Raw genomic sequence first — 12,090 nt, 5'->3', positions numbered from 1 at the left:
AAGGGCAATGGGATATGGATGTGAGTGGTAAGGAGAGGCAGGAGGGCCGTGGAATCAGCCATTCCTGGGTAAAGGAAGGCACTGTACAGCAGTTAACACAGAATAACGTTACTGGGCACTGTTAGGTACTGAACATCTATTTTAAATACATATAAATATGCACACACACATATATGTTTGTGTGTGTGTGTATATGTATATAAAAATTCTTTCCTCACAAATTTTAACCAGTGTTTCAGTTCCTTGTGCTCTCCTCCCAGCCCAAAAAACTCAACTGTTTTCAGGTTACCAAACACACTTGTTTCAAAAGGGCTATTGCTATGTTGGAGAGTGACCAAGACAGTGAAATATTTGTTGGTTTAAAAAAAAAAAAACAAGCGGATCATTATCTTCAAAGTTACTTGATTTGAAGCAAATTGATCAAATAGTGTGCAGTATCCAGAGCTTTTAATTTCTGCCAGTAATAAAGAAACCTCTGGGTAACTCCTAAGGTACTTATTACATGCAAGTAACTCCTAGTTTATCATTATATGCGTTGAACAGTGATTCACCTATGGCTGTGCTTTACTAGTATGCTCTCTCTTCTTTACTGTTCATACTAACTCATCCCTTCCATTTCCTCATGTCTGTCCATGTTGGAAAAGTAAGTGGTGTTACATGGTATAGCTGTTTTCAGCGCTGGTTTGTAAGATCCTTAAAATGTTGTAATTTTGAACTGTTTGTCATGTAATTGTTTATTTGGTGATTATTTTTTACATTTGCTCTAAACAATCAAGTGGGAATGGGCTAGTGATGTGGACCCACGTCAGTTGGCATGATCCATCTTGGTAGTTGAAGGAAGGAGAATCCAAAGAAGATTTGGGTTTGTACAAATTTTGGGTCAGTCTGACATTTGTAGAGAAGATAGGTACGGTCAGATGAAAACTCTTTGCTCAAGTTACTGCAGGTCAGATGAGAAATTGCTGCCTTTCCTCATGAACATGCTAGTGCACAACTGCTGCGTACTTGCGTGTGTATTTGCACATGCATTTGTCATCTGCTAATGCTTGTTTAAGAACTGTGCTTTGAATTACTGCAGGAAACATTCCTGTGCGTGGAATGCTAGTAATCTTGCACTTCTGTTGAACTGCTCCTATGATAACCTATGAGCATCTGAGGGTTTTACAGAAATTTTTATATTGTAAGAACTGGCACATTGGTTTAATGTGGTATACTTTAATTAAGAACAGAGTATGGGAGTAAAACCCAGAATGTTTGGCAGTCAGTCTCAGGCTCTTGCAATCAGCAAATAAATCATTCTTTTGGTTTAGGAATGCAAAGGCTTCCTACCCGTTGCATTAGCTATTGCCATATGGCACTGTTTCTACTCAAAGAAGCTGGTAAATGTTAGCTTTAATAATTCATCTTGCAAGTTACCTGGAAGAAAGGTGATTCCTCTTCAGCCCTTCTCTTCATGCCTTAAGGAATGGACTTTATATGGTCTGAAGAATGATGGATGTTCTAAACTAGAATCATTTTTGCTGTGATTCATCCTGTTATAATCCGTCATTGTTTTATCTCAGGCATTGCTGCATGTCTTCAGCTTTCAAATAATGTTTAAAAACTTTAGGAGTGATTTAATGTAATTGCTGTGTATAGTAAGTTCAGTGTACCGAATTACAGAGGTATTTTTAAACACAGCAAATGAAAAGGAGAATTGGAGGAAAATATCTGAAATCAAGTCATTCGTTTAGCAGTGAGAAAGCTACCTGACCTTTGTGGTGTAAAGATTCAGCATGAATGAGATACTGTAGGGCACATAAAGTTTAAAAGCTCTGTAGAAGCACGTTGTTTGCGTGTTGCACAATATTTGCTTCTGACTATGCTGTGATGGCATGATGGTGGAAAGGAGAGAGATGTCTGCTTTGAGGCTGTTCATATCTGGCACGTGAAGCAGGGAATGCTACACAGTGTTCAGGTCCAATTATGGCACATATGTCCTCTCTGAAGTTTTTTTTTTTATTTTATTGCACAGAATGTGTAGCTGTCTGATCATTATAAGAAAAACACTGGGCTGTGTTATCTTGCCCTGAAGTATAAACATATAGGGTTGGATTTTGCAAAGGGACTTTTTCTTGACAGACTGAAGGGTATCAAGTCTTGAGCATAAACTGAGCATTGAACAAACAAGTGAAAACATCAACAGTCACACGTGCGCTCTTTCTCATAATTAACGTCTGGGAATGGCCATTCACGAGAAGCGGTCTGATGGCGCTGAACGGGTTGTGTGTTAAAGCAGATACAGCACTGACCTGTACTTTGGATAGAAGGAGAATACTGTCAAAGGTGAAGGAACTTAAAAAGTGTGCAAATATAATATAACTTCAAATTGTCTTCTCTTTTTGCGTCTAGAATTTCTTTCCAGAGCAAATGGTTGCGTGGTGCCAGCAAACAAATGGCAGTATTCCGCAGTCACAACTTTTGCAGGTACTGTAAGTTATCTGTATGTCCTAAAAAGGTTTTGGAGATGGAGGGAAGGAGTTGAGAGGAAGAAAGGTCTGGCCTTAGGTGGTCAGAGAAAGTCCAGTGTAGGTAGCTAGCAGATGTTAGTAATGTTGAAAATACCTAAAAAGGATCTGACCCAGTGGCACTGAGATGTAAATTATAAACACAAAGTATTTGTAGTTATCTTCATATGTATTTGTAGCTGTGCCATTATTAGTCAGCTTCCCCAGGTAATACTACGTCAGGGCTAGGCAGTTTGGCCACGTCTGCGTAACATCATCTCGTCCGCTTAAAGACACAAATGGACTTTTTTTTCCTTTCTCTCCTTCTCCTGTATTTTGTTGCTAGTAACTGCCAGCCCCCTTCCTGACTTTTCACATTAGGTCAGTCAGAGGTCCTACTTTGTTTTTCAGGCTCCTAGTCTTGACCTATCCGTTTTCTCAAAAGTAACTTGAGTTGCTGTTATTAAGAGCATTCACATCAGCTTCACGCATGAGAAGCCTGTAGTGTTGCTCCTACAGCAGTGTCAGCAGATACATTTGTAGAAAAACAAGTATACCTTGTAAAAAACAAAACAGGGAGTATTCTTCTGTATACTCCACATAATAGCATAGGAGAAAGTGCAAAAATGTATTTGTACATTAGAAGATGAGCTTGGGAGAGAGAGGGGTTTGGCCTTTTGGGTTTTAGTGTGCCATGTTTGTGTCTGGTGCAGTTAACAATAAGGACCAAATTCCTGATGGTTCAGCCAACTAGCTGCCCTTTTATAGAGGAAAAACAATTATCTAGGAAATAAGTACAGGTAGTTATAGACAATTGTATGTGGCATTTGTGAAGTAATCCATTTAAAGCTCCGAAAGTTAAATTACAGGTGTGTGTAGCTTATGCATATGTATTGGTAAAGTTATGCAATCTGTGTGGCATGTGTTATGTGCAGTGGCATGTGCACTGAATATACGCTGAAGTTTTGCTGCTATTGTACAACTTCTTGCTTGCTCGAGAAGGAACTGTAGTTGAGGCACAGTTGGTTGAAATAGCCTTCTTCCTCTGAGGATGATGCCACAGGGTCAGTTCTCTGACCGACAAGACATTCACTTAAAACTCTAAAAGCACTCCAAACTAAACACTGTAGTCTACGTCTTTTTCACCTCAGCCATTTTCTCAAATGGGGGGCATTCAACTCACAGGTGTGTTGAGGCCACATTAAAACGCATTGTTTCTTAAATGGTACTATATTAAAAATATAAGACAGTGATGCTTGGAAAACAATACCATGTTTGGAATGACACATGCAGATTATAAAGTAGAAGGCACAAATACAAAAAGAGAATACAAATACAAATAACGGATTTTTAGCTTGATGTCTGTCATTCTACATGTTTGCAAATATACATCGACTGCCTATTCAAATAAAACAAATTTCCACTGATTTTTGAACTAGTGCGTTCGTTTTGTCCTGTAATCGCTTCAACATCTATTAAATGCTATCTCCAGGTTCACCTAAAAGGAGTTTAAAATGTCAGCGTTCTCTCTTAATTGGGAAACAAAATGAAAATCAAACCAGTTTCTAGAATTAAAAACAAATGTCACAGGCAGCAGGGTTAAGCATCCTTCAATCAACTTTGTACTTATGCTCATCTAATTACGACTCTCCTTACTGTGGCATGTTAAAGGCCTAAAGCAGGAACTTCTCCCTCAGGTTGCCACTCAAGTATTTCATGGCCTATTTAATCAGTCTGGATTGTCTTCAGGGAAGTAGGCCAAACAGGGAGAAAGCACTTTGAATGGGCAAGCATTTCCATTTCTGTTACTCGATCTAAAACCTTGTGGAAACACAGCTGAGGTGAACAGACGTTGCCAGAGACTTTTTGGAATAGAAAGGTGTGAGACCCTTTCTTGTGCAGTGCACTTGGAGAATCAAGTTTGCTTGTGTTTCTAGAAGGAGGATGCCCTAAAAGAGGAAGATGCTCTTGAAGATGGAGAAGTTAGGAACCTAGTGTAACTCAGATGACAGGGAGAGGAAAACCTCACGGTATTGTGACATTGAATAGTTAGTTTCTGGGAAGTTTTAGTTCGGTACAGTCCAGGAAAAACATAAACCATGGAGATTAACAGTGAGTTTGTTTGAGGAAAGAAGATAATATATTCTCTTTGATTTGTTGTTTAACCATAACAATCAATCTTACTTGAAGCATTTATATTAAATTCACTTTTCTTTCAGAAAGATAAACCTATTTGTCATAATTTCAATGACAGAAGCAATTTGTTAAAGGTGTAAACTTCCTGCAATCGAATAGCCATTAAGCATGTTGCATCTGAGGCCTCCTCAAACATTGAGTTAAATGTGCTGGGTTTTTTAATTATATAAGGAATGGGGAAGAACATTAAACATCATGTCACAGTATCATGTGCTGCATTAAGAGCTAGTATTTTTAGTCTTAACAATAGCGTTAATAATGGTGGGTACTGTTTTCCCTAGTATCAGTCTTACTCAGATGTGCAAAAAAAGCTTGCATCTTAGTTTATTTTGATTTAAGTTTATCTAGCTCGACAGAGAGAATATTTTCCCCTTGTGGTCTATTCCCTTCACAGTTGAGAAGTGGATTCGTAGTACAAATAGCAGGAAAACTGACTATTCTTTTCCAGTCTGTTACATAAGAAATAGCAGGGGAAGAAAATGGAAAACAATAAAGTTTTAATTTAACCAAGAATCCTGACAGAGGGCATTGTTTTTTGGTTTTGTCTCCTGTGAGCACTGTCCACCAAATAATGCCAAAATATGACTCTCAAGATTTTCAGAGGCACATAGGCCAACTAGGTTTATGCATTTTTCTCCCTATTATTGAATTTGTTATGAGGTCGGCATTTAACCTACTTACCAAGCCTTCTGTCCTTTAAAAATCTGGCCCGGTATAATAAGGGAGCAATCCATCAACTCACTAACCATAGTTAATACTTCCTTCCTTTGACATACTGCAAATCAAATGATTCCATATGTGGTCCCTGTAATTATGTCAAGAACTTAACTTCTTTAAATAGTTCTGGATCTTGAAGCCTAATATCATTGTAGACGTTTTTGACCGCTCTGAGTTTCAGTTTGCGTTAAATATTGTGTTGTCTGTCATACCCTTTGTCATGAGACAGAAGTGTGCGTATTGTACGTGAATTTCGTGTAGGAAATCCTGAAGTAGGTAGTTCACATTCTAAAACTTCTGGGTGAAGTTCCAGATTTTGGCCAATGATTCCAAGACTTGTTGGCAGAATTGTTGTGGCAAGATATTATGTTAATTTATTTTTAAGAATTAATAAGCTTACTTTGTGACGATTCAGACCAAGAGGAATGGGGATGCAGAAATATGGTTAGCCTTTTGGAGATTTAAAGTATTCACATAGAGAACACAGGAAAAAGTCAGTGCATGAACTTGAGCTGATTGTTACTACAGCACTAGCAATCTGCCCAGTGTACAATACAGTGATCCTGCCAGAGAAACACTATCAGGCTGCTGTTTTACATCTATACTCAAACTAATCCAACTGCAGCTGCCACTGAAGAGTGGCTGTCCTTTGCCCTGACTGTGCAGTCTAATTACCTCCCCTGCTTTGGATCTCAAAATTGGGTGGAAACTGGATGTATCTGCACGCTTCACTTAATCTGTCAGGAAATTAACAATTTTACCTGTGTTGGAGAGAGTTTGTGAGTGAATCAGTAGTTCATCCCACTTTGCATCACTAAGATTGCTAGTGGTGATGCAAGGATGATGGCAGGACGTAGGTAGACATAATGGGAGCAGCAAGTCTATCCGTTTTGGTCATAGGTCAATTTATCATTAAACTGTGCCCTAAGTCAGAGAAGTGACTTGCCATTTGCTTCTCCTTGCTGCAAATACAGTGCCAATTTTATGATAAATGTATGAGACTCAATTATCATTTACCTTTTCCTCTCCAACAGAACTTTTTAAACTCCAGTAGCTGCCCTGAAATTCAAGGTTTCTTGCATGTGAAAGAGCTGGGTAGGAAATCATGGAAGAAATTGTATGTGTGTTTGAGGAGATCAGGACTTTATTGTTCTACAAAAGGAACTTCAAAGGTAAGTTTAAAAAAGAAGATGCACACTGCTAGTATGTGAAAGGATTTTCTATTTTTACCATGGATATTCTTTGTTGTTTTTTTTAAATATCTGCATAAGCTCCCACCCCGTTTTTCTAATCGAGTAGAAAAGGATAAGCAAGACACGATCACATGACCGTCAAGTCCTTGGTTCTCGCTGCATGAAAATAGCTACCTAATATTGCTGTATAATAAAACCAAAGTAGCCAGGCATCAAGCTGTCACTAGGAAGTCACGATACAAGGTTAGCAGGAGAAAACAGGCAGTCTCCAAATGCATTGTTCATGAATTTATTTAAAATGATATCTTGAACACTATTTTACATTATCTCATTTTCAGATTTCTCAGGAGCATTGTAATAGGCTATCACGTTTTAATCTGATGTTGTATCTTAATAATATTTTGTCAGCTTCTTGTATAAAGCACCTTCTGATAGCAGGCTGATATCTAAAAGGTGACACGCACTGACAACTTCAGGCTGTTTGAGAGACAAGCAAAGTGTTCATACACTGCCCTCTGTTGGATGTTGTTCTTTAGAGAAAGCAAAGCTAGCAGCAAAATGTTCCAGTATCTTATTCTTACATTTTATAAACCACATTATTTCCACAGGAGCCACGACATTTGCAATTGTTAGCTGACCTAGAAGACAGCAATATCTTCTCATTGATAGCAGGCAAGAAGTTGTACAATGCACCTGCAGACTACGGTTTTTGTATAAAGGTAATTCTTCTCATTAAGTTCTTCCAAAGTTAAGATCAATGCCCATAGCTCAGATTCCCCCTCTCTACCCCCCAGCTAAACTTAATTTGGGCATAGGACTCTGCAAGTATTTCTGTTGACTTCAGGAAGACCTGATCTGTAAAGATTTTCATTTGGGAGGTTTGTCCCATGACTCTTGGTATAGTTTTATGCGACACTTTGTCTGGTGCTTCTTTTGGATCAGGTTGGAGTATATTATTTTAGCATTGGGCTTACCAATGCAGCCTCCCTTACAGATGGTATTTTTCTAGAATATGCATATACTCGTACAGCTTAGTCCTATGGAGGAAGCAGAGTAAGACATAGCAGCATGACCATCTTTTTCCTGATCAGGTTGCACCTATAACAGGGACAGGGCTGTCCCTTTTATGTACTGTCACCCATTTTTTACTGTGGCAGTAAAAAATGCTTCAAAGCGCCATCCAGCTTTCTGACAAGAAGTCCTGTTGTGCATCTCCATATTGCAAGTCCAGAAAGGGAATCTTGAAAAATAAGGCTGGGAGGCTTTTATTGACGGAGGTGAAGTAGTCTCCTTCCTAGCAGCCATTCCAGAGCTAGATATTTGGGTTTGCCTCAGGGAGTGGAGGCTGGCTGCAGGACAGATTCTGAATGGATCAGAGCAGACATTTGGGAAGAGACAAAGTGGGAAGAGCTCAGGTGCTTTCTCTAAAGTACAGCAGCGGATGGCAATATAGGCAGTTCCTCCTGCCCATTGTGGACAAGGCCTGCCGTTCTCTGCAAGTACAGGCAGCTTCTTCTGTGATCCTTGTCAGCAATGATTCCTCCCCGCTGCCAACAGCTGAGTAGTTTAGAATGGGTAATTCTGAAAGAGATTGGTCTTAAAAGCTAGCATTGTAGAAGACTGCAAGTATAAACGGTGAGAGTAATGCATTGTGGAGTAAGTTAACATCTCAGTATCAACAGTAAAATTGCAGAAAAAATTCCAGAGCAAGCACTGAACTTTAGGAGAATGGTGATGGTAAAACAAATGGGTGTGCAGGGGGAGATGTGGTTTCCGGATCTGCTTCTGTGGAATCTTCAGTGTGGCTTTGGGTGTGTTACTTTGGTTCTTCATCTTTAAAATGGCTAATCATTTTTTTTCTTGCAGTTATAAAAAAAAAAAAAAAACTTGACTCTAGGGGGAAAAAAAGCCTGAGTACTTGTTTTTATAACTTGCTACAATTCCAGAATATTTCAAAGCAGGCACTGAAGTTTATCTTATTGGGTCTAGCTAAGAATGTGTTTTTAGGTGTCTCTTTCAAAATAAGTTTGACTTGTACAGTAAACTTTCAGTTGGTGGTTTCCTATCGCATGTAGCTGAATTCCCTCTAATACTTTATAGCCCAACAGAGTGAGAAATGAAACTAAGGAATTGAGGTTGTTGTGTGCTGAAGATGAGCAAAGCAGGACATGCTGGATGACTGCCTTTCGACTCCTCAAGGTACCTAATCTCTCCTATGTGAATAGACCACACCTGTGGTTAAGTAGTATTGGTTATTCTGTTTATGAGAAAATAAGAGACGGTGTTCTTAGCCATCATCTACTTCCATATCAGTAGCAAAATTCCAGGTAGATCTGTCCCTCCTAGGCATTTATGCACAACACTGAGCTGAACTCCTTGCACGTGTGATTAAATGCAATTTTAGGTTTTGGGCCAAACTTATATGTGAATGAATCAAGAAATTGCACAAGGAAGTATCTGCAAATATCTGTCTATCTATATTTATCTATCATAAAACTAAAGAATAGGTTTTCATCTTGGTAAGTGGTTATATGCAATAGAACAGAGTGCTATCTAGAGCCATTGCCTTTTTTTCAATTTTTTGAAGGTTCTGTAAAATATAAATAACAAAAGTAAGCAAGCCTATCTCTGGGTGAAGGTTATTCTTATTTGAGAGTAAAGAGTGAAGTTTCTTGATAATAGGGAAGGACGCTTATCAGTGTTTTGAAATCAAATCAGCATAGAAAGAACCGAGCAGGAAGTTGAATGTTTTGTGCTCTTTGAAGCAGAGCCTTTCTTGATCTTCATGGGAAAATGTACAGAAGTTTTTTTTATTCTTTCCCTGAAGATGCTGCTCTGAAAACTACAAAATTCTTCTCCATACCTTACTCAGTCGTCCTTAATATTAAAAGGAATATAAGTATACTATATAATATATATACTACATACTGTATAATATATATATATACCCATTAAAATCCCATTTCTCTTTCATGCAGTTATTCTACTTTCTAATACTCTGTGCCAAAATCTAACATATAGCATGTAATAAAAGTTGGAGGCATGTACAAACTGGTACTGCAGTATCTAACCTTACATACTTGTCCACCAAAATAGAACTGAAAACCATGAGCTCAATCAACTTCCACTCTCTCTATAGTAAGCAGATAGTTTCAGATGCTTTGAAAGAGCAGGCCAGAAAATCCCTGTACTGCATGTCAGGGAGCAGGAGAAGCAGAGCCAGGCCTCTGGGCAGGGAAGCCGGAAGCTGGGCCCTCACCCCCGCAAGGTTGCAGCCCTGCAGCACCCTGGCCAGGCAAGCAGCGTGGGGCTGGCGACGGGGACTGGGGCCAGCCCAGAGCACGGCCAGCGCTGGGTATGGGTGCAGGGACGAAGTCAGGCAGGCCAGGCCAGGCCATCATGTCAGCAAAGCAAGGGCAAGGTCAGCAAGGTGTAAGACATATTACAGCACGGCACCCGCAAGGGCCAAGGACAGCAGCCTGAGCTTAAACGGAGCTCGCAAACCAAGAGGCATGGCTCCTGTCACAGCGTTTTCTCCGAATTTAGCTGTTTTACCAGGCCCCAGGTCTCACAGCTGGACTATATTAGACCTGGCTTGGGCACAGGGAGCCAAACCTTGTCTGAGGCCAGGGGGAAGAGGCTGCTGAGCTTGCTCGGGCATGCAGGGCCCTCACACCCTGGTGAAAATAACGGCTAAACCCAGGGACCATCCCTTGCCCAGCGCACTGGAAATTAACAGATGTGGCACTCAGCTGAGCGTGTTTGATCTGGAACTGAAGGCTCGCCTGCCCATTGCCAGCCTCTGAGGTTGGCATGCCCGAGCTGTGTCCTTTTGGTGACCGTCACATACCGAGCTGTTTCCAAAGTGGAGGATGTGTCACCTAGGGGCCCCGTGAGCAAATTGCCAGGGTGTGGGTGTAGCGGAGTTTTAGAGGTTATGCCAGGGTGTGTCTTGAGGCCGGTGTTGGTTTGCTGTCCTTGATCTCCCTGAACCAAATGTCCAGAACCACCTTTCTTGCCTACGCTGCAGGCCGTATCAGCAAAGCCTTTATCCCCTGCTCTACTGCAAGCTTCTCACTGGCAAAAATACCCTCCTTCCCAACACAATTTCACCACCACCTGCTGAAATGAAGGTGCATTCCCACAATATGTGTCCAAGGAGCTGAAGGGAGGAGGGTGTATACTGTAATGAATATGAGCTTTTACCACGTCCCAATCTATATGTGGCATTGACTAGAAAATAACCCGGGGATGCCCGTTGTTGCATGAACGTTTTTTGTTCCCTATCCATGTTCCTCCGCAAAGTTTATCTTGTTATTTTATCCTCAAGACATGACAAATTTTCACTACAATTACATGTTCCTCTCCTTAGATAGACTTTCCATCATGCAAAACCCTGTAAACTTAGGCAAAGCAAGTCAGAGTTCTAGGCCTGCAGATACGAAAATGCAGTTATTTAGACTCCTGCCTGTTCTCCAATTACATTGTGTTCATCTTCCAAGCCAGAGCACATCTATTTGAATGTTCTCCAAAAACTGTCTAATTCATTGATCTTAAGGAATGATTATGTATAAAGTACCGTACAGAAATTCCTTTCCTATTTTAAGTCGTTACAAAATAAAGTGTGCTAGCCATAGATACTTCAAGTATGGGCCAGGAAAACAGTCCCAATTACAAGATGCATATTTGATTTCTATGGAGTTGATGCCTCTGTTGGCTGTCATAATCCTCTTTTCAGTTACTAAACTTGGCTCAAATTTAACGTATTGTAACAACTAGGGTAGAAATCCCATTCACCAGTCAATTCCAAATGCTTCCTCTCAACTAATTGTCCTCTACTTTCCCTGTTTACATAGGATTTTGCACTGTGGGAAAACTGCTCAGACGATCAGATATTTGTAGTAAATTGTGTCTTTAAAATGCCACTTTTTTTTAAGGAGCAAAAACTAGAATTTAGTTACACGGGTGAAGGTGCTAATTTTGATGAAGAGCAAGGGGAAAACCTTACCTGTGTGCAGAATTAACTATTCTTATCCAATGTGTAGACATGCATCTTGCTGTGGCTTTGCTGTGCTACCAGTGGCAGGAACAGTAGTATTTGGCAGTAGATTTCTGCATTCTAGCATCTAACATTCACCCTTGGACAGTTAACACAAGGAAAAAAAAAAAGTTTTGTTTTTAAGAAACCCTAAAAGAGGATTAAAGATGTTCAGTCAGGGAATGACAAAATTAAGGCTGTGCCACGAGGCTGTTGTTGTGACCCTCCTTTTATTTACCTACCAATTTAGCTTTCCATAGTCATATAATATTGCCTCATTTACAACATTATATATAACTGTTTTAATGAGAACATTCAATAAGTAATGTTGATATGCTTTGGCACTGTGTCTCTAGGGAAGGCACCGAGCAGGTGTTTTCCTACCATCCTAGTGTTTTTAAAATTTGTCGTGCTCAATGAGGAACTTGACTGGAATTCAATTAATTTATTTTTATAAGGA

The 12,090-nt window shown here is 39.9% G+C and overlaps 1 protein-coding gene across 6 annotated transcripts in view; it reads left to right on the top strand.

The window, feature by feature from the left end:
- GRB10 (growth factor receptor bound protein 10) overlaps positions 1-12,090 on the top strand; it is a 157,811-nt gene that overhangs the window by 134,897 nt on the left and 10,824 nt on the right. For all 6 annotated transcript variants that reach the window (XM_068936135.1, XM_068936133.1, XM_068936136.1 and 3 more), the window contains 4 exons: positions 2,392-2,466; positions 6,434-6,571; positions 7,201-7,311; positions 8,693-8,791. In XM_068936135.1, coding sequence (XP_068792236.1) covers positions 2,392-2,466; positions 6,434-6,571; positions 7,201-7,311; positions 8,693-8,791 — 423 coding nt within the window. The remainder of the gene's footprint in view (positions 1-2,391; positions 2,467-6,433; positions 6,572-7,200; positions 7,312-8,692; positions 8,792-12,090) is intronic.

This window comes from Struthio camelus, chromosome 2 (genome assembly GCF_040807025.1).
Source record: "Struthio camelus isolate bStrCam1 chromosome 2, bStrCam1.hap1, whole genome shotgun sequence".
Lineage (NCBI taxonomy): Eukaryota > Metazoa > Chordata > Aves > Struthioniformes > Struthionidae > Struthio > Struthio camelus.
The sequence above is the reverse complement of the archived record's forward strand: the minus strand, read 5'-3'. Positions and strand labels throughout refer to the sequence as shown.